The sequence below is a fragment of the Rhinolophus sinicus genome, chromosome 14 (assembly GCF_057876585.1).
Source record: "Rhinolophus sinicus isolate RSI-liver-muscle chromosome 14, RSI-T2T, whole genome shotgun sequence".
Classification (NCBI taxonomy): domain Eukaryota; kingdom Metazoa; phylum Chordata; class Mammalia; order Chiroptera; family Rhinolophidae; genus Rhinolophus; species Rhinolophus sinicus.
The window spans coordinates 124103321-124126794 of NC_142514.1; the positions used below are offsets into that span (position 1 = coordinate 124103321).

Below are 23474 nucleotides of genomic sequence, written 5' to 3' on the forward strand. Positions count from 1 at the left end.
GGAAGTAAATTGTTATCGCGAGATTTTGGCCCCACTATTAACTGGATCGCGCAGTTAGCTCAGCCTTTTCTTTCGGTCCATTGAAGAGGTTGGTGGATGTCGGCGCATTGCAGTGCTGAGCCGGGAAGGTTGCTGGGTGCAGACCCCTGAGGCCTGGGCTACGGGCTGCGAGCACGCTGCTGACTTCCGTAGTGAGCCGCTCCCTTTTGGTGCAAGCTGACTGCAGACCTGGATGGGTAAGGAAGAGAACATGGCCGCACGGGTCTGGTGGGTCAGGGAGGGGTTGCTTTTCTACCTTTTCCCGGGACCCCCACGTTGCTAGGGGATATCGAGCCGTAGAAGTCAGGCCTTGAGGGTGGAGGGCTCGCGGTTGTTTTGGGCGTGATCCACTGTGTCTGGGTTGTATTATAAAGTATTATAGACAAATACAGGTTTTCTGAGTTAATTAGTGCGAAGTAACAACGCCATTTTCCAAGCTTGAGGTTAGGTCCTTCCTGGAAACACTCGCCCCAAGGTCACACATGGTTAGTGGTTGAAATGTATAGTTAGCGCTGGTCAAGTGCACTCTCTGGCCACGTGGCCTCTCATCGCAGAATCTTGGAATAGGAAGCGACGCGTAAGTAGGAATGCTTTCTAAACCAGTTTCCGAAAAAGTGGCTTTTGAGTTAACTCCACTTTAACCTCAAGAATACCAGCAGTGCCTTTGGTCCAAATTTTGTTGAATTCGTTTTTGTGCATTTATTTCGTGACTTAATTAGAAGTTGCATTAAAAAACCTACAATGAGACCATGAAATTACCACTTGAGTCTTGGATAATTTGTAAATCTGAGATCTTTGTGACTATTGATTTCCTTTATTTGAAATATTTTGCTATTTTATCCTAAGATTCCTTTCATTTTTATTTGTCGTTCCCAGCTATGCAAAAATGGCAGAATGATAGCATCTTCTATAAGAGAGATGCAGTATTTAGATATTATCTTTTTTAAAAATTATTTTGCCCAAGCTACTGTAAAATCTTCCGAGATTTTTTAAAAGGAAGACAAAGGGCACCGCTGTAGTCTTAATCTTTCATTGAAACGTTTGAGAATTCAAAACTTTTAAATTAATACCCATAATGGCAAAGAGATAATATGTCAGGAAAGAGGTTTCAGTGATTTTGATGAATTGTATTATGAATGGAAAGAGGCCATAAATGAAAATTCCAGGCCAGGAGTTTAAAGTGTGGTGTATTGGATTGAGATAGTAAATTGTGATGATTATATTTCCTGGTATATTGAGGCCACGATTTGCCTTCTTGCTTTGTATGTAAGTTTTTCCTAGAAGTTCCTATCTGCTCTTGGAAAATGGATTTTGGGCCACTAATTGAATGTTAATACTCGTAATTCCACATTACTATATGGCTAGTGATGAAATTATATTTTTTACTGTTATGGGAAGATGTTTGATATTTTTCTTGGGAATGACAGTACTTTTCTAGAATCTTGTTCCATTGGATAGCTTTGGAGATAAACGAAAGAACTTGTGAATAAAACTTCTAGATTTCAGAATTTGATCTGAAAAGGTTGCTTCCTAAATTAAAATATTAAAGGCCTGTAAATGATTTTTGCCATGATTTACATATAATGGCATAATCTAACTACATCAGATTTTGCACTTTTGGATATTAGCTGTTTGTGCTGGCATTTATTTGTTCAAGGAAACTACATATTTGTTTTTTATATTGTCAGAAATTTGGTTAAAGCAAAGAACAAGTGACAAATAGTTTTGACTTGGAGACTATACATACCAAGAATGGATTCTCTTGACTATGTAACAGCATCTGATTCAGCTATGGAAATTGACAATCAAAGGTAAGTGCATATTTTTTGTGTGTGTTAACCACCAGTTTTTTACTGGAAAACACTAGATTTGATGATAATATTTACTGTACTTGAATTACCAGGAAAGCATCAATCGTTGTAGATAATGAGTGGTGAAGGTAATTTTCAAGAATTAGGAAAGAAAAGAAAAACCTGGTTTACATAGACCTTCCAAGTTTATGTACTTACATAGTCGAACACTTTCTTAATTCAGGAAAACAGTATATTCTCTGGGCCAACTTAGTATCTATCTCTTCCTGAGTAAATCCAATTTTATAACAAGAAAATGGACATCAGTGGGCAATCTTGCTTAAAAATCAACTTTGGAAAATGAAAAAAAACAACTTATTGCACAATTATGCTTGGCTTATGTCTTTGATGGTGGTATCTCCTTACTTCATTCGTTGTTTTCAACGGGTAATCAAATCAGTATTTCTAGTATATCTACTAGGCAACTCTTGTGTTATTTAAAGGAGCCTCCAGCAGTGAACAAGACTGCCTGTGTAGAACTTGTATTTCTCTTGGAAGTTTATTTGATGAGTGCTTTGGCATTTGGGGCCATTTTAAAGTAGAGCGATCAGAACTAAGTGCTTGGCTAGTAATGAGCCCATCTTTAAAAATTATCTTGAGCATGTTTTCCTGCTTTGGTGAAAGAAAAGTGCTTTACTGGTAATAAGCATTCTGTTATATAAAAAGGATGCAATTAAGTTTCCCCCTTTTTTTCTAGTGATAACTCTTCCTCTGGAAGCAGCTTATTTAAAACTCAGTGTGTTCCTCACTCACCTAAACGGAGGCAAAGAAACACAATTAGAAAGTTTGTTCATTCACCTGAAAGTGTTGAAGCAAGAGATTCATCTAGTGACTCATCTTTTGAACCAAGACCATTGACTTTAAAAGCTATTTTTGAAAGACTGAAAAAAAAGAAGTACAAAAAGAGGAAATATAAGCCAACGGGAAGACCAAGGGGAAGACCAGAAGGAAGGAAAAACACTAGAAGGTCACAAATAAGTAAACAATTTAAAGATAAAGGACCTGGGTTCCCATTTTTAGAATCAGAGAATGGGAGAAAATCACTACCTTGGAGGAAAATTTTAAGCTTTGAGGTGAGTCAGTATTTTATATATGTGGATATACTATAGCAGAAGTGCTTGAAATGGTTTGTTGGTCACTTAGATTTTGATGTACTTACTGGCACTTAGAAACCACCCTGTCCTTCAGCTCAAACTTCACATGGGCTTCTGGGTGGAATCTTCCCTGGTATATTCAGTGACAACCTGTACATGACGTGCTCCAACGCTGGTTATGTAAAATCCCTTGATCTTATCCTTTCAGGTTTTTAACAACCCCAACACTCAGATAATTCTCAATTGTAACCTAGGTCAAATCCACACCCACCTTTCATTTTCATGTTCAGTAACTTGAGTAAATTTCATTTTCTTACAGATGCTGAGTATTCAGTTTCTGACAGAATTGCCTGATAAATACCCTTAATAGCAGAATACTCAAATATTTGAGTTAATGTTTGTGTAGTTAACTTATGATCCCTCGATCTAGTATCTGATTTATTTGAAGAGATTAATAACTCCTTAACCTTTTATGTTTTATGGTGATTATAATAAACATTAGAAATTTCTCTCTGCATGTAAAAGTGTTTAGTAATTCCCAAAAAATGCAAGACTTGTGCTTCAGTTTTTCTTGATACCAGCTTAGGTAAGATTGCTCACTTGATAGGTAGCGCTGAATTCTTTTTACCAGCCTTAGATATTACATGTGAACTGCTCATATATATGGCAGAGTAGTAAATCAAGGTCATTGAGCTCTTGGTAGAGGATCCTTGCTATTTTGGAACAAAGGTATCTGCTGAGAGTGATTGAGGAAAAACTTATTTTGTAAGGCCATGACTGAAAAATATGGTGGTTTTGATACACAGCAAGCAGTGGCAAGAGGATTTTTCAACTACCTTGAAAAACTGAAGTATGAATACCACCTGAAGGAATCCTTGAAACAGATGAATGTTGGTGAAGATTTAGAAAAAGAAGATCTTGATAGTCGTAGATATAAATACTTGGATGACGATGGATCTCTCTCTCCTATTGAAGAGTCAGCGTAAGTTTAATCATGTGAAATGATTTTGGTCATAGATTTTACCAAATAAATGTGTTTAAATTTTAATGTGAATTGCTCCATATTATGTTATCAATTTGTTTATACTTTAATAGTGATGTGAGCATGGAATCAAGGAGCTTGGCACATGGCATTCATTTTGGGGTGTTACACATGACAGTTTTTCCCCTTGACTAGTATTGCTACTTCAGCTGTAGTCATACAGTATACTATTTAATTGGGTTACAGAAGAATTTGTTATCTGAGTGATGGTATATTTAATATTACAGAGGAGAGGATGAGGTTGCAACGAATCTTGAACATGATGACGAATGTGATATTAAATTGGTGGTAAGTGATATTTTTATCCCATTTCATTTTGGAAGGGCAGCAGCAGTTGGTATAGGAAGAATTTTATCCAGTAGTTGTTGTCTTATAGTCTTTAATTTTTGAAAAGCTCAATGCATTTGGTGCAGGGAATACAGGGATAAGAATATGAATTTTTTGGATAGTTGGTGAAATGTGGACTTCTCAATTCTGTTTTAAGTTTTAATATGTGGTATTGCTACTAGGATGTCAAATGAGTAAATAAAAGCAGAAGTTAACCTGGATTTGTAACTTGTAGATGTAGTCTCCAGGTTATTTGAAATAACCTGGAGCTCAGTTATGTGTAATTACTAAGGCAATAAAATTTTAGTTGTTGCTTAATATTGGTATTTTTTTATGCAGGCGGATAATTATTTTATAGTAAGTTCTGAATTCCCAAAGATGAATGTATATTTAGACCAAGAACACAGTGAAGAGGCTGCTGTGTTTAAAAAGAGTAAGTCAAAAAGCATTGGACAGAAGACAGAATGACCTGAAAGGAATATGGGAATTTGCATGTCAAACAAGGTAAAGAGAGAGAAAGAAACTTGACAGAAGGAAAGTAAAGATAATGTGAATATATATGCCAGCACAGTGATTAAAAATCTAAGAAAAAAAGAACATCTGAACAAATTTGTGAAAGAAACTGCTAGAGTTAAGTCTTAGGAAAATCAGCTTAAAACAATGAAATTATGTGTAAAAAAATTGAAGCTTTTACAGCAGAAATAATCACTTGATTAATAATAAATAGGGTCCTATTATTTTTGCCTATACTTGTTTATTTCAGGGTAAGAAAACGTAAACGTGTCATTTAAGCATTGAATCAAAGAAGTATAGATTGTCATCCTAAAAAGAAAATTTTGGTTAAAAAAATCACTACCAACCACTCTCGTTAGGATATCTGAAATCCCTACTGTATTTTTATCCCAGTTTTATTTAGACAAGTGACCTTTATTGTGAAATGTTTACTACTGTAATGAACACAAATTTCCCTTCTTAACTAATATTTCAATTGTCACTTTTTGTCACCACTGTATATTGATTATGCCACTATATATTCATTGTATTTTATAATGGCACTTGTATTTGTTTTTGTTTAATTTGTAGACAAAGACTTACAGACAGGTGCAAAAATAAATCCTCTTTTGCAACCCAGGACTCATCGTTCAATATGAGTTTTGATACATATAAGAAGGAACATGATACCTAAAACAGATTAAAGAGATGGGAGCATTTGATAAACATGAAAGTTGCTTCCAGGACTGTAGAACGGATCATTGAAAAGCATAAGCTATAAGGGCAGGGAGTCTCAACTGTATTGATTTAGTATTCCAGTTTTAATGTTGACATGAAACAGCGATGGCTTCTTTTTTATTAAGGTTTTATCTTGAGAACACAATGTCTGGACTTAAGGACATAGGTGAGTTTTTGGATCCGGTTTGTTTAAATGTAGCACATTGTCAGATAATCTAAACCTCTGCATGTTTCATTTTTGCTAAATTTAATTTCTGTTTATGATATGATTTCAGAAAATTATTCTTAGGAGTCACATGTTTTATATTGATACTGTGACAGCTTCACTTCACTTGCAGGAAAGGGTCTCAAAACCAAGGCTATAGCAATAATCAGAATCTTGAATATGCCCACTTTAAGTACATGTAAAATTTTTAATTAATGCCTAATGCAAATAAATTGAGGTAGATTTAATACTGTAATGTTAGAAATGATGACACAGGATATAAGATTTCAAAATTTGAATGATGTAAAGTTTAAAATACCTGATTTGTGTTCCAGTGTTTCCCAAATAGTGAGGACATAAATACAGCCATAGTAAAATTTTCTGTATTTTTATACTTGCTTTCAAGTAAGGAGAAAATATTTTATATAATTTTTAAATTCTGAGGCAAAAATTTCAGTTAAAATTTTTCTGTACTCTGGGAATTTCATAGGTAAAATACTGCAGTATCGAAGTTCATAACATAAAAGTCAAGACGTCAATTTATACATGGAAATCTTTTCCTTTGGATTATCTAGTTATTTGGCAGTTTACATGTTTTTATTGTCAGTATAGGAGTATACTCTCATAAGCAGCATTGTTAAAATTATGATTAATTTATGGGATGATTCAAGTTCATTTTAAATGGGCGAATGTTTTACTGTTTGCACAATTTTCAACTCATTGAAGAGGCTGCAGCATATCACAGTTCTAGTAATTGTCTTTTTGTGGAGTGTTTATATCTTTTTAAAAGTGTAAATAATGGTTGAGGTCTATCCCGATGGGGCTTTTTCTGTAGACCTTCATCGTTGGAAACGCCTCATAGAGTAAATACATGCTTTCTTTTACTCACAGAACTATGTGTTAGATCTGTGGGAAGGAACGGCAAGACAGCTGCTAAAACTATGATAAAGACCTAATAGTGAATTTTTTTTTATCTTAGGTATTGGTATAGCCCAGCGATCTATTCTGGGGTGTGATAGCTTAGGTAAGTTTTAATTGGTGACAGTATAATTTTGGGTTGCCATTGCAGTTCAGATGATGAATTTAACTGTTCAACTGCTGAATGATCCAGACATGAACTAAAACTTAATTCTGACAGAACCAAATATAGCTCTATAGGTTTTAGTTTTTAATCACACACTTGTCAATCTTTTATTTGGTATTTTCTCTGTAGGAATGAATATGAATTGAACTTAATGATGTTTAGAGGTGAGTGGAATATTGATTGAAATTTATTAAGGATTTATAGTTCTGGAAAAAAAGTTAATTTTGAGTACAATAAGTCCTCAATGTCATCGAAAGGTTCTGTGACTTTCACTGAAATAATGGTGTATGAGGGAACCTTTTTAACATTTATTATCAAGGCTAATTGATAATAAACAAAAGATTAAGTTCTTATGTCATCTCATCAACGTTACCAGGAAGGATTGAACAAAAGGATGTTATTTGACGTATAAAACAATTGTCAAAATCTTGGCAAATGTATTTTGCCTAATATTTGCATTTATATACAGAATTGGTATAAAAAATAAAAAGACTTCATGTCTAGGCTACCAAATGAAAATGCCCTCTTTTTGCACTTGTTAAACTGACAATTCCATATGGTTGATCCTAATAACGTGTACTTGGATATATTAATAGTAAAACAGGAAAGGAATTCCACCTAATAACAATTTGAGCGACTGTCATCTTTATTTCTAGTGCAGAGAAAGACAGGAGAAATAATGATGACTGGGTTTATAATGCAATTCATGTGGTTGCCTCATTGAGACAATTAAGGACTAAAGGTCAAATTGTTTTACCTGTTGTATGAACTTAATTTTAGAGATTTTTGTGAGAATAAAATAAGTTTATTTGGCAAACTTGAAGTAGGCGTTTACAGTTCAGGCACGATTGCACTTGTATGGTATCTGCATTCAGCAGTTTCTTCCTGCTGGGTGTTCAAAGGACAGTGCAATATAAATTCAGTATGTGGCATCGTTGGTTTTCTTGTCTTCGTGCATGTGAAACCTGGTATTTTTATTGATACAGTTTTCCTATAGTTTCTCATTCTGTTCCGTGTGACATAATCTTTAGTATGAACTAATGTTTCTCTGTTTCTAGGGTGTCTGAAATTAAGAACCAGACAGATCCATCTACTCTGACCCGAACCGTGTAAGGCTTTCTATTTATTGCTTCTAGGAGCTTATTTCTTTATTGATAGCATGTAAGCAGCAGAAACTTGTATATAGAACTCTTTTGCATGGTGTACAGAGAAGCTTGAGAAAAACTTAACTAAAGCCTCATTCTAGATGAAAATGGGCACTGTTGTTCATGGTGTCCAGAAGTTAATGTGGCTACATTGAGACACAGGTTATGCTTCCATCACAGTAAGTTTCTTGCAGTGGTGACAATGAGACCTGTAACATTTTTTGCTAGGCTCAGTGAGTAAAATCTGGATGTAATAATACTCAATATTGGCGGGGGTGGGGTGGGGGGGAGACTTAATAGTAGAAACAATTAAGGAATAATATGTTTTAGATCATTTGCAAAAACAGCAATGTACTTTAATTTCTAGGGCCTTAAAGTAAACTGCTTGAAGAAATTCGGTCCCAATGATTATAGGTAAGATTTTCGTTTATTCCCTCAAATTCCTTCCTAGTTGATAGAGAGACTTAAACTTTATAAAACTTCAGCATTCATGTCCTTGCATGTATTTATCTAATTTTTCCAGCAGCCCATCCTGGTAGTTTAATCGCCACAAAAGATTAGATGTTAACCAGGCCACCGTGTGTTTGTATGTTTATCAGCATGATGTTATGATGATGGGCAAAATGTTCAACTGCTCTGAATGGGCTGAATGAGAATAGCCTTTCTGAACATCCATCTACATTAAACATGCGCTACGTTTTAAAACATGAAAGCTCTAAGCCCTGAAACATGCATATTTCAAAAAGCTGCCTTTGCAGTTAATGATTGGAGAGCATTTCATATCAGTCAAAATTTATTTTAAATGAACTGGATTGAAAAGATGCTTATTCCAACTGTTTGCAGTTTTAAGCTTGGAATTTTCAGTACACGCTGGTTGGGGGAACTGGGTTTCAGGATACTTTAGAACCTGATAGTCAACGTCTCATTTTGAAAAATTTAGTCCAATATGAATTTTACAATCTTTTTCCATAGGTGGGGGATTTTTGAAGTATGTCCGTACAAGTGGAGATCAAAGAAGCCCAACTAAAAGAATTATGGCAAGTTATTTGTCTTTATCTTACCATACCAAATTATTTGTCCAAGTATAATGTAATGGTCATTACCAAGGCTTTTAGAATGCTGTTTCTCATTTGCCGTGGACATGACCACAAAACATTTTTCCCACTAGGTTTTCTTTCTGCTACATTGCTAGCATTCATCCTATTGGGAACATTTTATTATCCCTTGTTTTATTTACATTTCCTAGAGCAGACTGTCCAGTATAAATACAAGGTGTATGTGATTTTGTAATAGCCATTGGTAAGCAGCAAGATTTTCCATAACCATAGTTAGTGGCTGTTATATTAAATAGTGAGTGCCTAGATCTGTGGAGTCATGCAGACGTCCTTTGTGTCTATAATTCTTTTGGGTGCTAGTGACCAGATAGTTTGATGTGATCACATGACCATTTCTATTCCTGTTAAATAGGACTAAGAGACATGACAACTATGGATTGAGCAAAAATTGTATTAAAAGGTATGTATACATTCAAAAATTGAGAAAATTGTAGGTCATTTCAAAGAGAGCTTATGGGATATAAACCAGGAGCTCTTAACGCTGTGACCAAAGATTGAAGTTCTCCATAGGATACAGTAGTCACTCAGTAGTGCTATGTTTTCCTGAGGAGATATATAAGATCAATGAATGGTGATATGGGAAAGTAAATAAATGTCTCCCAAGTTTAACCACTGCCTACTCTTCTTTTTTAGGGATTAAGACTCAAACTCAGGAACTAAGGCAGTGAGTGGAAGGAATCACAACATGGGAAATTTCTTAAATAAAAATTTATTTAAATAATTGTGCGTATGTTACACATAATTTAAAAAACAGACATTTTCTACAAAGTCAGCATGTATTTTTGGCTCGAAGTTTCTCTAGTGTTTTCTGTGGAGGGAATAAAAACAGGATTTACCAGTTAATAGTTGTATTGTGCCTTTGATAAGGAAAATTGTAGGGAATCCTGCTCACCTTGTGAAATTCTTTTGCCCTTGCTCTGTTTTGGGCATAAGCTGCTTGCTTTGCCTTCTCTTCCCTTTGCTGTTTTACTTCAGCTAACTGATTATAAAACCTGTAAGAGATTTAAATGGAATTAAAGACGGATGTTTCAGAAATGTGTCTTACTATTCATACGTATATACACTCATACCTTAGTGCCTTTTGGTGCCTGAGAGCTTGTGCAGTCTTTCTGTCTTCAGGAAGGGACACTCTGTTCATACCTTTTAGGGGACTTACAGATGAACCTAAGTAAAGAAGAAGTAATTTGATATGCCAGATTCTCCTTCTGAAATGGATACAAGTGTTTTTGAGTACATACCTGGAGAAGATTTCCCCTTAATTATTTTGCTTTGAGAATTTTCAGACACGCGTATTTTACTCCTTATTTCTTTCTGTCTCTGGGAGGATCTCTCTATAAATGATTTTTTTCTCTTTACAAATGCTTCTTGTAAGCTCCCTGGTACAGGTGTAAACTTGGGAAGCATTTCTGTTAAGACAAAAATGAAGCTGTTTTCACTTCATTGAACTTTTTAGGCAAGATTGTGGGGTTCCTACTCAAATGTAGAAACTGCCACTAGAGAATGACGAGTAGGGAATTCGCAGTGGCCCCTGGGTTCACTGAACAATTTCAGATGCTCAGGGCATACCTGTAGATAATGTAGTTGGCTTCTCCACAGAATGCTCTGATACAGCTGGATAATCTGAGGTTTCTGTTTCTGGTACAAGAGGCATAAATTCACTCACCTAATTACAAGAAAGTCATAGGTGAATTTACCACTTTTTACCTTGTACAGCAAAGGCTATAATCATTACCAAGTTCTCTAAACCTTGGGTCCCCTTGGTGGACAAAAAGGTGTGCTCTTAGGGGAGGGGGGTGCTGGTGGGTGGGTTGAATGACTGCTCAATTCTCAGCTGCGACGTCGGACTATATTTTCAATTGACTTGGCTCCCATGCTCATTGGTTCACTGCTTTGTGCTGCCCTCACATTTGTCTCAATAGCTTTAAGACTGAATTTCTGAGAAGGGAAAGGAATGGTTTTACTCATATTAAAATGCTTTGACCATCAATACTAGAGAACAATTAGTCTACTTTTCCATCCTACTCTAGCCAATAGCTTTTCCTCATCTTGTCAAGTCTTTTTAATTACCTAACCTTCCAAACCACCCCTACTGTATCTTCACTACTTGTCCATTGCCTTTAAACTACCCTTGTCAGTAATCACAAAAACAATTACTAGAGGTGAATTCTATAATTTGGCATCAGGCTACAAAAATTAAAGACATCTTGGAGTCCTTACTAAGTTAGAATGACATTACTACCTTAAAAGAATTGAAACGAGCCAGGCAAATATCAAATGGTTTCATTATAGTGGGAAAAAGTATAGGAAACAGGCAGTCAACAGAATTTGAAATACATTTTTTCACTTTAGGAGGGAAAAGTGAAACTTCCAAAGCAATAAAACAACCTCAGTCTGGATTTCCTTACCTATCTTCTGCCTCTGCTGCCTCACAGCTTTGGAACAAAGATCTTTCATTGGGAAATGGAAAGCATGAGTTCCATGTATTTAAGACAATGTTACTGGGAGTTTGAGAGGCTTTTTCTGTCAGCTGGCAAACTAATGGGGAAGGAAATTAGTTTGCAAATAACTAATGGGAGAAAAAGCCATGTGGAAAGAAACGAAAACTGTCCTTTTTTATTCCCCAATTCTCAGCTACAGGTGGCTTATAAATGAGGTGTATTAATATAAATGAGGTGTATTAATACTAAGCTATGAAATTTACCTGAAAACTTTTTGCCTGATTCTCTTCCTTTTCTTCAAGGGTTAAGTTTGCAAAATCCATTTCAGCCATACTGATATCACTGGTGCTCACTAATGTGAGTTCTGGTTCTTCCATTATACCATGGCCAGACTCTGTCTCCTGTGCAGTAAAATTAAAAAGGAAACCAATAGCCTTAAACATTCAAAATGTGAAAATGTATATTATGGAGGAAGGGTAATACAACCCCACTTTCAGAAATAGGGAGGGCTTGGGGATGGGTGAAATAATTGAAAATATCTCCTGCATGGATTACAAACGCAAATGCTCACAGCATTAGAGATGTAAGTTCAGATTAATGATTGGGGTGTAGAGTAGACCCTATCTAACGGGAGCAGTAACTGTTGGATTGCAGCCAAATGGAGGCCACTGCTGCCAGAATAACTTTTTAAGGGAAATACCATCTTTTATTAAACAATAAGAATTTGCAAAAATATCCAAAAGCAGCCAAATCACATCTGTGGTCCAGATACAGCCTTTATTTTCAATCTATTATAACATGCTTATTTGTGGAAGGACAATATTCAGGTGACTGGAGTTGAAACCAAACAGATTAGTTCAATGTAGTGCAATGAGGTTCAACACAAAGTGCTGAGGCATAGGCCGGCCACCATTCCTCAGGGAGGCTGGAGCAGGGGTAGGTGAATTGGGAGGAAATATCTTCTGTAAAACTCAGATATCAAGAGATTTCCAATGATTACGAGATTGACTATCTCAGGTATATTAACTAACAAGAAGCTTTGTTTCTCTTGAATTTTGTTTCAAAAGTATTACCAGAAAATAAATTTAAATGCTATTTATACAAACAGATTCACTCACCCAGACCGGAATAGAGCTCTGTAGTGAAAATGATCCAGAACTTGAAAACAGCTCTGACTGTGATAGCTGAGGTAGATTTCGTATGATTTTTGGAGTTTCTGTTTTAGTTGAGTTCTCATATTTTTCATTCTGGAGAGTTAATGAACATAGTGTCTGAGTTGAAGTTCCCATCTCCTCTGTTCCTACATGTAATTGTGAATCAGTTTCCTCTGTGTGTGCATTTACATTTAAAACCCCACAGATTTCATTTTTATCATCTTCAAGGAGGCCTTGACTTTGTAACACTGTATCAGCCTCCCTTTCTGATAGTTCTTCAAAGGCCAGTCTTTCTTTCCTGCCTTCTGGTTGGTCTTTCACCGAGCATTCACTAGAGGTGGAACCACACGGAGTGCTATGCTGTAGATTTAACTGATGAAATACATTAGCCTCATGAGATGAGATGAAGACTGAACTTTGCAAAGTTCCTACAGAGGGCTGGAAATGAACACTTTTTTTCTTATTTTGTAATATTTCAGTCTGTTCAGAGTAGTAGTTCTGATTTTCTATGCCTTGGGAAGAATCTCTTGCTTCAATGCTAAAAATACTTGGTAGATCAGCATGCTGGCTCCCCTCCTGAGAAGAAAATTCTGGCAGAAGTTGTTGAAAAGATTGTTCAGATCCTGCATTAAGAAGGTTAAGAAATCAGTTAATCATCATATGTCACCAAACTTGGATACAGATATAGTCCCTAACAGTGTGAGTAAATTGCAAAGGTTACTTCCTACAATTTTAGGAAAGCTGATATATGTAAACATGAATGGAAAGTTAAGGGATGGTCGCAGTAATGTTCAAATAACTGCCGCTCACACCATGTATTTCCACCTGACAGTAATTTTAGAAACTATGGCTGTTAGACACAATCAGGACATTTTCCACCATAAGAGAAAAATACTGATTTTGTTGTAATAACAAGGATTTAGGTTAAAACGTGCATGTGTATCATGCATGTGTGTGTGTGTGTATAAAATTTATACAAAAGGATTTAGAAGGGTGCTTAAATTGTTAACTGTTAAAGGTTGAGGTAGGGAAGTTGAGCAAAAGGCAGCACTTGGTTTTTTTAATTAAGTTCACTACTGTGAAAATGCAAACTGAGCATACATTACCTCTGTTATTTAAACAAATACATACATAGAACTTGTAACACTGGGACGGGGTGAGGACAGGAATGGAGGACTTAGGTTTGGGTGAAATAATGGGATAACTGAAAATATCTTCTGCAGGGGTTACAAACCCAAATGCTCACAGAGCTAAGAGATAATACAAGTGCAGGGTAACGGGGCTGTGCAGAACCAGAGGCTGGATCCTATCTAAAGGGAGCAGCAGCTGTTGTGTTGTAGCCAAATGGAGACCACTGCTGCCAGGCACAATTTCCAAGAAAAATGGATGTAAACAACTAAGAAAAAAGGTATTCGGTTTCACTTTTTCTAACTTAATCATACATACCCTCACCAATACTTCCTGTGGCAAAACTCTGAGCTGCAGTTTGAGCCACATTAGGGTCAGGTTGCTGATTGAGGCTTGTGTTAAGAGGAGAACGCAGGCTGCTGCTCCTCAGTGCTGTAAAAGCAGCTGTACTTTTGTATGATACAGTTGCATGGTGGCTTTCACATGAAGAGTCTGAGCTCTGATGGAAAACAACAGGGAAATGCTGAAACTGATTATGCATTGCAAGTTGAGTCAATAAGCATTATGTTCCTTTGAAACTACTCTTCCTTAATTGCCACTCTATTACCACACTAATACAGTGGTACCTCGGTTTTCAAACGTAATCCGTTCCGATAGACTGTTCGAGTTCTGAAATGTTTGAAAAATGCCGACAGCTAGGCCTCAGGATCTTGCACTCAGCAGAAGCTGCGTGACCTGTTCGACTTTCGAAGCGTGTTCGAAAACCAAAGCATTATACTTCTGGGTTTATGGCATTCATAAACTGAAATGCTCGTCAACAGAGACATTCGAAAACTGAGGTACTACTGTAACTTGCTTATTCAAACCCAATTCTTCCATTTCAGTCAATATGAGATTTTATAAAAAGATGATTTAGAAAACAAACTGAATTAACCAGACTGAGTTTAGGACATGATGAGATTTTGTGATAAGCAGGAACTAGTATGTACAGAAGCCAGGGATGTTGGGATGTGGAGTAGAAAGACCCAGGCTGGAATCTTAGCACCTTTACTAGATACGAAGAGACTTTAAATTTTGCAAAGTTACATTTATCTGAACGGTTTAAGGCTGAATTCCATTAAAATAAAACAGACAAAAATATAAAAGCAAACAAAAATATTCTCAAGCCTTTTATAGGTCACACTCACTAGCGGGACATAAGGCTGATACGACAAATTCTAATGCAGCTGTTTTCAATCTTGGTTCCACATTAGCATCACTTGGGGAACTATAAAAATAAATCCTGATATCTGAGCACTCCTAGAGATTCTGATTTAATTGGTCTGAGGTGCAGTCTGGGCACAGATTTTTAAAAGCTTTCCACACAATTCTAATTGGCAGCTAAGGTTAACAATTGTGTTCTAACAATACAATTTGACAGACTTCTTGGAAATTCATTGCAATGAAGCATCTACTTTAATATACCTGGTAAAAGTCTCTGCTCTCCTGAGAAATCCCAGAGGAAAATGATGAGAAATCAAAATCTGGCTGTGGTTCTAAGGGTTTAAACAGCTGATGATGAAAGTTTGGAAAACTGTGTTCCAATTCTGGAAAGTCAAGGTCAACTGTTGGAATTTTGAGAAAAAAGGATAAATTTATTTTTAAAATAAAGCCCAGAAAAATAGTACTAAGAAATATTCCTAAAAGCTTACTTTTAGGTAAATCTAATTCAACAAAATTACTTCCACTTTTTTCATTATGAGATGTTTTCAAATTAAGTCCTATCATGTACACAAAATGGGGATACTCTCAATGACCAAACCTTCGACAAACATGTCTCCATTTCTACCAGACCCAAAGTCTTACGAGGTTATTTAGGAGTAAGAGGCCAATACGATCACTGCTTTGCTGTAAGTTTTGTTATTCTCACTTAGCTCACTTCAGGTCAATAATTTAAAAAAAGAAGAAAAAAAAAGCCCACTGTACTGAGTGTTACTATGGGCCAGACATTGTACTTTATGTGTATTATCTCATTTAATTATCAAGATCCCTCTTTTAGAAGATGAAAAAGTAACTTGCCCATGGTCTCACAGCTAGTAAAACGGTCAAAGTAGGAGTCAAATACAAGTCTGTGATTTCTGAGCTCTTGTTCTCAATGTTGGGTGTACGACTGCCTCAAGCTGTTGTAGCCAACTTTTCAACAGTAAAGGAAGATCTGCTAAACTCTTCAATGTGTTCTTCTGTCAGTTAATTGGTTCCAAATCCCCTCTCGCTAAATGCGCTCAATGTTTTCCATGGCATAACTTCTGTAGCAGGCCATAAAAACATGGAGCTCAATCACTACTTAAAACTAAAAAGGATGAAAAATTAAAAGTTAAAAACAGTTCATATGAATGTATTTCTTCAAAATAATTTTACCCCACAAGTCTGTTTTTTCAGTCATCAAATTTGCTTCATTTATGTACTTGTCTGTCGTGCTGAATATGCGCTCGACCAGATGTAAATTTTTCCACTGTTGGCAACAGAGGTTTATGAATATCCCAAGAGTCCTGCCTTTGATAAATAACTTGTGATGGAAGAACTATAGAACTTAAAATAATTGTTCCTCTTCTTTGCCAGGGGTAGATTCTTGTTCCCTATGGTCCACCTGTTCTGAAAATGACTATGAAAATTGAGTTGAGTGAACATTTTAATGGCTGGGTACTTCCTTCGAGGCAAATTTTGGAAGCCAGGCATAGCAGTATCTATTGATAAGGGATCAGTGAAACCAAGAAATTTGTTCAGATAGCTTCCCACTGAAAGGGGAAGTGTGACGTTAGTGGATGCTTCTCAAAGTGTCATTGAGGAGCCACACAGCATCCTCAAGGGTCTGCAGGCATGTGACTGCCACCGTGTTTAAAATATCATAGTGTCCAATATTCTATCAGGCATAAAACTTTTGAGATTTAAAGAAAAACCGCCGTCTCAGCACAATGTCAAAAGCAGTGTTTGCTCTCACCATTGTATTATAACTGAACTGGTGCTGGTCTTTCAATTTATTTACAAATATTTTGACATTATTACCTGGATCTGTAAAGCTCAAATCCGTGTTTTCGTAACTTAAGCTCCCAGTAGAAATAGTTATTGAAGATAATGGCTCATGATAAATCTCTTGCATTTCAGCCTAAAAATTAAGGGGAACATTTGACCACAATGTACAAAGTAATATCTAGAAAAAACCCAAATCACCAATATCAGCAGTTACAAATTCTGAGCTCAGATCAAGTGTAGAAACCTTCATAGTTATAAAGGTCAGTAGTAAAACCTTTTCATCATTGCTCAGAACTGATTAGACTTTCATACACACGTATCTCCCACCCCCGATTCTCATTCATCCATCAGCAAGTCCTCAGTTACCTGCCGCCACCTAAATACACACACACACACACACACACACACACACACACCCTTATTGTTTATACTTTTGCTTCTCAGAACTATAGAGATCATGCATCAGGTAGACTGGAAGGTCTTCTGATGCTCAGATTTGGCTATTTTCATCACTGATCCACTTAAGTAACAGCAGATCTCAGAGAACACACACTTGAATATTTCACAGCGTCTGTGAACTAAAAAAATACAAAGCCAAATAGCTCTAACAATGTAGTGCACATTAAGACATGACTAACCTTAGTATCTGGCTTCACAGCTGGACTCAAATATGTATGTTCTTCCTCTACAGCATAACTTAATACTGCATGATTCTCAACCACAGCCTCCTTGACCTTGACTGAAACGGGAAAAAAGGGTTGGATTATGACATACTTAATTCTTGTCACCAGAGGACATCATTTCCTGTTTTCCAACAATTTTCTTTCATATTTTGCTTGTACAGTTGCCTTATCTTAGACCAAAAAGAAAAATACAAACAAAATATCATTCATTTTATTATTCAAATATTTACTAGTCAGCACAATATACTTTTTTTGTGGAAAACTGCAATTATCATTGTTATTCTATGAATAAAACCCTTTTGAAAAGAGCCAATGTGTTGGGAAATATTTTTGTCATCATTTTAAGTGCAGAAGCAAGAATATTCGATCATAAATACAGTATGATCTCAAAGTTGAGAAAAATGCATATAACAAAGACAGAAAGAAAAACATAATACAACCAGTGGCTGCTTATGAACAGTAGGGCAAGCAGGACTTTTATGTCTTGGTAGTGCTTTAAAAAAATCACAATGAGCATGCATTGCTTTTTTTATGAATTATCATTTCTAATTATCTTTGAAATACATGTAAAATTATATGTTTTGTCTCACTATTAATAATTCAAGAATTCTGAGTTAATTTTTCTCTTATTCCCAACAGTCAATGTTGGTGAAAAAGCCAGTCAAGGCATGTGGTTGTGGTTTTAAAATAGATTAAAATTGGGCAGCCAGATGGCTCAGGTGGTTCGAGTGCGAGCTCTGAACAACAGGGTTACCAGTTCGATTCCCACATGGGCCAGTGAGCTGTGCCCTCCACAACTAGATTGAAGACAACGAGCTGCCACTGAGCTTCCAGAGGGGCAGCCAGATGGATCAGTTTGTTAGAGCACGAGCTCTCAACAAGGTTGCTGGGTCAATGCCTGCATGGGATGGTGGGTTGCGCCCCCTGTAACTAAGATGGAAAACGGTAACTGAACTTGGAGCTGAGCTACACCCTCCACAACTAGATTGAAGGACAACAACTTGGAGCTGATGGGCCCGGAGACAAACACTGTTCCCCAATAAAAATTTATAAAGAAAATAAAATAGATTAAAATTAAAACTGCTCCACCAAGTACAAACTAAAAATTTTTCTCATTACCACCATATTATTAAAAGAGATCATGTACATTAAAAGTATGTTTCTTAAGTGTGTAGGAAATGTTTTCTAAAAGAGAACACAGACATAGACACACCCACACCCACACACATATCTGTATATGTGTGTTTATATACCAGGAGTGCCAAAAAATTGTATACAAGTGGACACTTTGGTCAACGTTGCTCAAGCAGTAGTTCATCGTAATTAAAAGTGTCTGGACGCTGATAGTAACCACTTTGAGCACCTCTTGTAATTGCAGAAGTCAAACGTGACTTGTATTCATCTTTTGTTATTGGTATATATTGAGTATTACAATTTTAATAGTTTTCCTTTCTTGAAATGTGTATACAGTTTTTCGGCATGTTCTGTGTGTATATATATATGTATACATATATATATTTGTAAAATAATGTCTATATTATGCATAATGAAATAAGATAAAGCTAATACCAAATATTATAGTAAAATACAATTTATTTTTAATATAATTTTTTACTGTCTCCTAGTCTAGTTCATTTAAAAATATATTACTGTGACATAATTCATTTAACCATTAAACTGTTACTTGCTTCTATACACACTAAAATTTTAAGTAAAGAAAATAAGAGATGGTGAAATTTTATAGGGAGTTATTTTTTTTTAAGCATCTCATTTCAAGAGCCAGTTGGGACATTAGAAGTTTATCTGAGGTTTTTAAATTTGTACTCACAATTATATACTATTCTCTATAACATGGCAAGATTTCCCCCAGAGGAGAGATGAGTGAACAGGGTAGCATTTCAGTAGTGGTAAAAAGTGAAAAATAACAATTGGAGAAAAGAGTCAAGTCAGAGTTATTTAAGACATTGAAGAATTCAACGAATAGGTCCCTGAAAGTAGTTGGAAGAGAAATTACTGTCACTGGTTTGGAACACGGTTCACTAACAGTAGGGACCCATTAGGCGGTTCCTCAAAAGGAGAAATAACATCAGGAAAGTAATGCCTTACATAGAGTAATCCCATGCTATGCAGGAAGGCAACATTTCCTGCTTTCCTACGCAAGGGGTACCACTAAAAGCTTTTAAGAAATAAAGGTGAGGTGGAGGACCTGAATAAAGTGGTGGGAAGGGAAATGGAGAAGTAACAAAACTAAGACCCTCCGTTCTAAGATAAAAATACAAGTGGCCTTGGTGTTCTCCTGTTAAACATTAACAATTTCACAGAACAGTAATATCACAAAAGTCCACTCTGTGGATCAAGACAAAAATCAGACCACCTGTACTCATCTCTGAATATAGACAAAATCATGACTATTATCCAGACCACAGAAATGACGGAGCATCTCCTTATCCTGGCTAATGTGAGTGACTGCTTAGTTACAGCTTTAATCCCAGCTTTAATAAGCCTCACTCCCTTATTCCTACCTCCTAAATAAGAATTTTTTAGGTACCCCCAAATAGAATTACCCTGCTCCCTGATAACATCCAATACTAATAAGCAAAGCCCCATTCACTTGAATCCTCCCCCAAATCACCTAATACAAGGAAAACCTTACAGGTAGATCCTTTCTAAGACCCTCTTATTGAGACACCTCACGGTTCTGGGTGGTGGCATTCTACCTCACTGCAACGAGTCAAAACACCTAACTTTGTTCAATTACAGGTGTGTTCCTGGTAGTCTTTGGCTAGAGAATATCAATGGCAGAATAAAAAGAAAATACAACTATCCAATTGGCTAAATCTAAAAGAATGATGTAACTTTCACTTTAAAATATCAAAAATTATAATTAACTGGAAATTATATGCTTTGCAATTATTTCAATCTCCAATTAAAAAAAGGAAAGATGCTAAAGTCAATTTTTCTATAAACTCTCAAAAAAGAGAATAGGTGTCTCTCATCTCATTTTAAAAGGTCTTTAGAACTCGTAAAGCAGAAGTATCTTTTGTAGCGTAAGCATATTATACTTGTAAAACAGCTTGTTATATACATGCATAAATTCAAAAGTGAGAAAATTAACATTGGTGGGCTTTGGGTGGCAGAATTAAAGAGATTTAAAGTTTTTTCCTTATAACTTTATTTTCCAAATATTTAAACATAAAATAGCTCATTTAGAAAGCCACATATAGAATTTTTTAAAGATAATATTTATAACATTTAATAGTATTTAATTAAATGTGAATTGTTATGAATAGGCTTAAACACAGAATTTATAGAGATTGTCAACTGTAAAAACCTACCTTCACATACTTCCTACTAGCATTTATTTAGTGAAACAATTGAAAAGCAAAGTTAATTATCCTTTAAATAAACTTCACTTCCCTCATTCAACTTTTTCTGTACAGAAATAATACATGCTTCTTGTATAAAAAAAAAAAAAAAAAAAAATCCATAATACGTGAACATACAGAATAGAAAGTGAAACCCAGTCTCCAACAAAGGTAAACCTGTCCCAGTGCTTTGGTGATTATCATCCAGACAATTTTCAAAGCATGAACAGATTCCCCACACCCTCATTTAACACTACCCAGCACTGCACAGGATGCTGCACCATGATTCTATTCCCAACAGTCATGGAAGGTATTTAACATTTTTTCATTACAAATAACACTCCAGTAAATATCCTTTCTCCACATACCCTTTCTTGCTCACAGCAATTCCACTTTCAATGCCTTTATCTCTCACCTGCTTCGTCGGAGTCAGCACCACAGACATCACCACAGACGTTCTCCTGGGCAATTGGGAAGGGACAACCAAATGGATCATGGTCCAGTGGGGTCCCAAGGAAACTGTGTTCTCGACTTATAGAGACCCTCAGGGGGTCTCTGTCTTGATAAAAGTCTGGTTTACCTGATAGGGAAAAAAACTGACTGATTAGATTTCCACTTAGATCAGGCACATGCAAGATTCATTTCTAGCACTAGACAAAACTAAAATGGCAATTTAGATTATGGGGCAAAATTCTAAACTCTTAAAGACTTGACCTATGTAGCAAGAAAATAACTATCTTTCACAAGGCCTTTAAGTTATTTTACTAAGTTTTTAATGAAACACCTACTTCTTAAGCCAGATAATGCTTCAGAATTGACTAATCACAGGAAAAATGCCTAGAGAATTTACTAACCGTTAATACTATTAGAAGACGTAATATGCATTCATAATATTAATATAAAGGTCAAAAATACCCAGAGCCAATCTGTGGCATAAGAAATCAAGAGGGATTCACCCTGGGGAGGAGCAGATGGTTACTGGGAGGGTACAGGAAGGGTTTATGGAGTTCTCTCGCATTCCACTTCTTGACCAGGGTGGTGAATATTACACTTTGATTACTTGGGACAAATGCCTCCCATCCAGGGTCATCCCTAGAGTAGACTAAAGGTTTATTCTCTGGAGAAAATTAGTCTGATACACACTGAATGCAGGGGGGTCAGGCACTGCAAGGTTCATGGGTTGAAGGAAGAGACAGAATGCCATTAAAAAAGACTCGGGGTATTCAAGTCTGCATCCTCAACCCAGATCGCTCAGGTCTGGCGTCTGGCTACGTAACAGCAGCAGCCAGGACTGTATCACACTTGCAGGAGCTATGTGTAAGAAACTGAACTGTAAACTGCCTTAGAGAAAAGAACTGCAGATACTAAGTTGAGGGTCCCCATGAAAAGCCACCTTTTCCAATGAAGTCCTGCCGTACATCAGGTGCCCACCTACAGAATTCCCAATTAGTCTTAGCATTCCACTCCAACATGCAAGCTATTAGAGAAAGTCTCTAAAATGTCACAGGAACAACAAAAAAAGGAACAAGAAAACTCAGACAAACAGAAAATATAGGAACCTAAATAAACGAAAAGTATGAACATTCAAAGCAGCTAATATTTGGCATCCGTGAAAATGGCAGGATGCTATGAAAAAGGAAAAAAAATCAGGAAGAAGAGCAAGTTTTTAAAAACTAATATTTGATTAATAAAAAACGTTCATAAGAAAAGTTAGAAGAAAAAGTCGAGGAAATTCTCTCAGAAAGTAAAACCAAGAGAAAAAGAAATGAACTGTAGAAAAGAAAATTGGAAGATCAATATAGATCAACATTACTTTTATCGTCAACTACCTAAGAAGCCTTTTTAAAAAGTTTAGTTTTTTTTTTTTAATTGCCTCCTAACTCCATGAAATTTTAATAACCACAGATATACTGTGTATCTTTCTTTGTACATCTGTGCTTTGGTACATAAAAAGAGTTAAGACTTTTTCACCTCATCAAGAACCAATTTTCATCTCCTTTGGGGGCAACACTCTTGTTAAAAATCCATGAGATAGGTCATCCAACTTTCAACTAAAAGGTTTCCCACAAACAGAAAATGATGTGATCTCAAATTATATTAGAGATATTTAATAGAAGTGTTAGTGTGGGAAGACAGCCATTCAAAAGAAGCTTTAAGCAAATGAAAAAGGAGGCAATTTACTATAGAAAAAAATGTTTTACAAACAGAAAACATAATTATAGAATACTAATTGTCTCAGCAGTGAAAAATATTTATACATCAGTATAATGATCATTTAGCCTAATTTTTGCTAAAATCCATTGCCAGCTATAGAGGTAAAACAAGAAGAAACTCTTCAAGACTTGAAAAGTGACTGCCTCTGTGAGTAGGAATAAGAGGTTAGGGGGAGGGGAGGGCAGGAAGAAATGTTGTTTCATGGTATAACCTTCTAGCACCATTTGCTTTTTTAAACTATTTGCCTATAATATTTTAATGAAGTATTACCCCAAATGGTATGATAAAGGCTATAATGAAAACTCCCAAAGAGCACATGAGGGAGATACTTGACAATTCAGGAAAAGTTTAC

General features: G+C 36.0%; 2 protein-coding genes and 10 non-coding genes across 24 annotated transcripts in view; 9 read left to right on the top strand and 3 right to left on the bottom strand.

The window, feature by feature from the left end:
• Positions 1–38: 38 nt before the first annotated feature.
• Positions 39–10166, top strand: TAF1D (TATA-box binding protein associated factor, RNA polymerase I subunit D). 13 transcript variants are annotated; one of them, XM_088791511.1, is made up of 14 exons: positions 39–236; positions 1728–1850; positions 2587–2962; positions 3790–3965; positions 4253–4313; positions 4692–4856; positions 5708–5748; positions 6767–6811; positions 7001–7035; positions 7930–7980; positions 8384–8430; positions 8989–9053; positions 9484–9531; positions 9765–10166. In XM_088791511.1, exons 2-6 carry the CDS (start codon positions 1792–1794, stop codon positions 4818–4820), a joined length of 801 nt encoding a protein of 266 aa, XP_088647637.1. In that variant the 5' UTR covers positions 39–236; positions 1728–1791; the 3' UTR covers positions 4821–4856; positions 5708–5748; positions 6767–6811; positions 7001–7035; positions 7930–7980; positions 8384–8430; positions 8989–9053; positions 9484–9531; positions 9765–10166. The 13 variants fall into 13 exon arrangements, with proteins under 13 accessions (XP_088647637.1, XP_088647633.1, XP_088647636.1 ...); XM_088791507.1 differs by having other exon boundaries at positions 4692–4785; XM_088791510.1 differs by having other exon boundaries at positions 5708–6811.
• LOC141572585 (small nucleolar RNA SNORA40) lies at positions 5404–5530 on the top strand. Its single transcript, XR_012497908.1, has one exon. It is a non-coding gene; the product is annotated as a small nucleolar RNA SNORA40 (small nucleolar RNA).
• LOC141572574 (small nucleolar RNA SNORA18) lies at positions 6589–6719 on the top strand. The gene has a single exon (XR_012497898.2). It is a non-coding gene; the product is annotated as a small nucleolar RNA SNORA18 (small nucleolar RNA).
• LOC141572596 (small nucleolar RNA SNORD5) lies at positions 6856–6927 on the top strand. Its single transcript, XR_012497917.1, has one exon. It is a non-coding gene; the product is annotated as a small nucleolar RNA SNORD5 (small nucleolar RNA).
• On the top strand, positions 7721–7859 carry LOC141572561 (small nucleolar RNA SNORA8). Its single transcript, XR_012497885.1, has one exon. It is a non-coding gene; the product is annotated as a small nucleolar RNA SNORA8 (small nucleolar RNA).
• On the top strand, positions 8105–8236 carry LOC141572567 (small nucleolar RNA SNORA1). Its single transcript, XR_012497891.2, has one exon. It is a non-coding gene; the product is annotated as a small nucleolar RNA SNORA1 (small nucleolar RNA).
• Positions 8618–8690, top strand: LOC141572560 (small nucleolar RNA Z40). The gene has a single exon (XR_012497884.1). It is a non-coding gene; the product is annotated as a small nucleolar RNA Z40 (small nucleolar RNA).
• On the top strand, positions 9110–9231 carry LOC141572572 (small nucleolar RNA SNORA32). The gene has a single exon (XR_012497896.1). It is a non-coding gene; the product is annotated as a small nucleolar RNA SNORA32 (small nucleolar RNA).
• On the top strand, positions 9564–9690 carry LOC141572564 (small nucleolar RNA SNORA25). Its single transcript, XR_012497888.2, has one exon. It is a non-coding gene; the product is annotated as a small nucleolar RNA SNORA25 (small nucleolar RNA).
• CEP295 (centrosomal protein 295) overlaps positions 9822–23474 on the bottom strand; it is a 49856-nt gene continuing 36203 nt past the window's right edge. Inside the window, exons 18-29 of the mRNA XM_019737512.3 lie at positions 21324–21488; positions 17499–17599; positions 16894–16993; positions 15316–15455; positions 14170–14350; positions 12688–13346; positions 11833–11970; positions 10698–10794; positions 10370–10537; positions 10202–10295; positions 10024–10123; positions 9822–9939 (exon numbers count right to left, since the gene is read on the bottom strand). Coding sequence (XP_019593071.3) covers positions 9901–9939; positions 10024–10123; positions 10202–10295; positions 10370–10537; positions 10698–10794; positions 11833–11970; positions 12688–13346; positions 14170–14350; positions 15316–15455; positions 16894–16993; positions 17499–17599; positions 21324–21488 — 1982 coding nt within the window. The 3' untranslated portion in view covers positions 9822–9900. The remainder of the gene's footprint in view (positions 9940–10023; positions 10124–10201; positions 10296–10369; positions 10538–10697; positions 10795–11832; positions 11971–12687; positions 13347–14169; positions 14351–15315; positions 15456–16893; positions 16994–17498; positions 17600–21323; positions 21489–23474) is intronic.
• Positions 17081–17150, bottom strand: LOC141572579 (small nucleolar RNA U2-30). The gene has a single exon (XR_012497903.1). It is a non-coding gene; the product is annotated as a small nucleolar RNA U2-30 (small nucleolar RNA).
• On the bottom strand, positions 17299–17378 carry LOC141572582 (small nucleolar RNA U2-19). The gene has a single exon (XR_012497905.1). It is a non-coding gene; the product is annotated as a small nucleolar RNA U2-19 (small nucleolar RNA).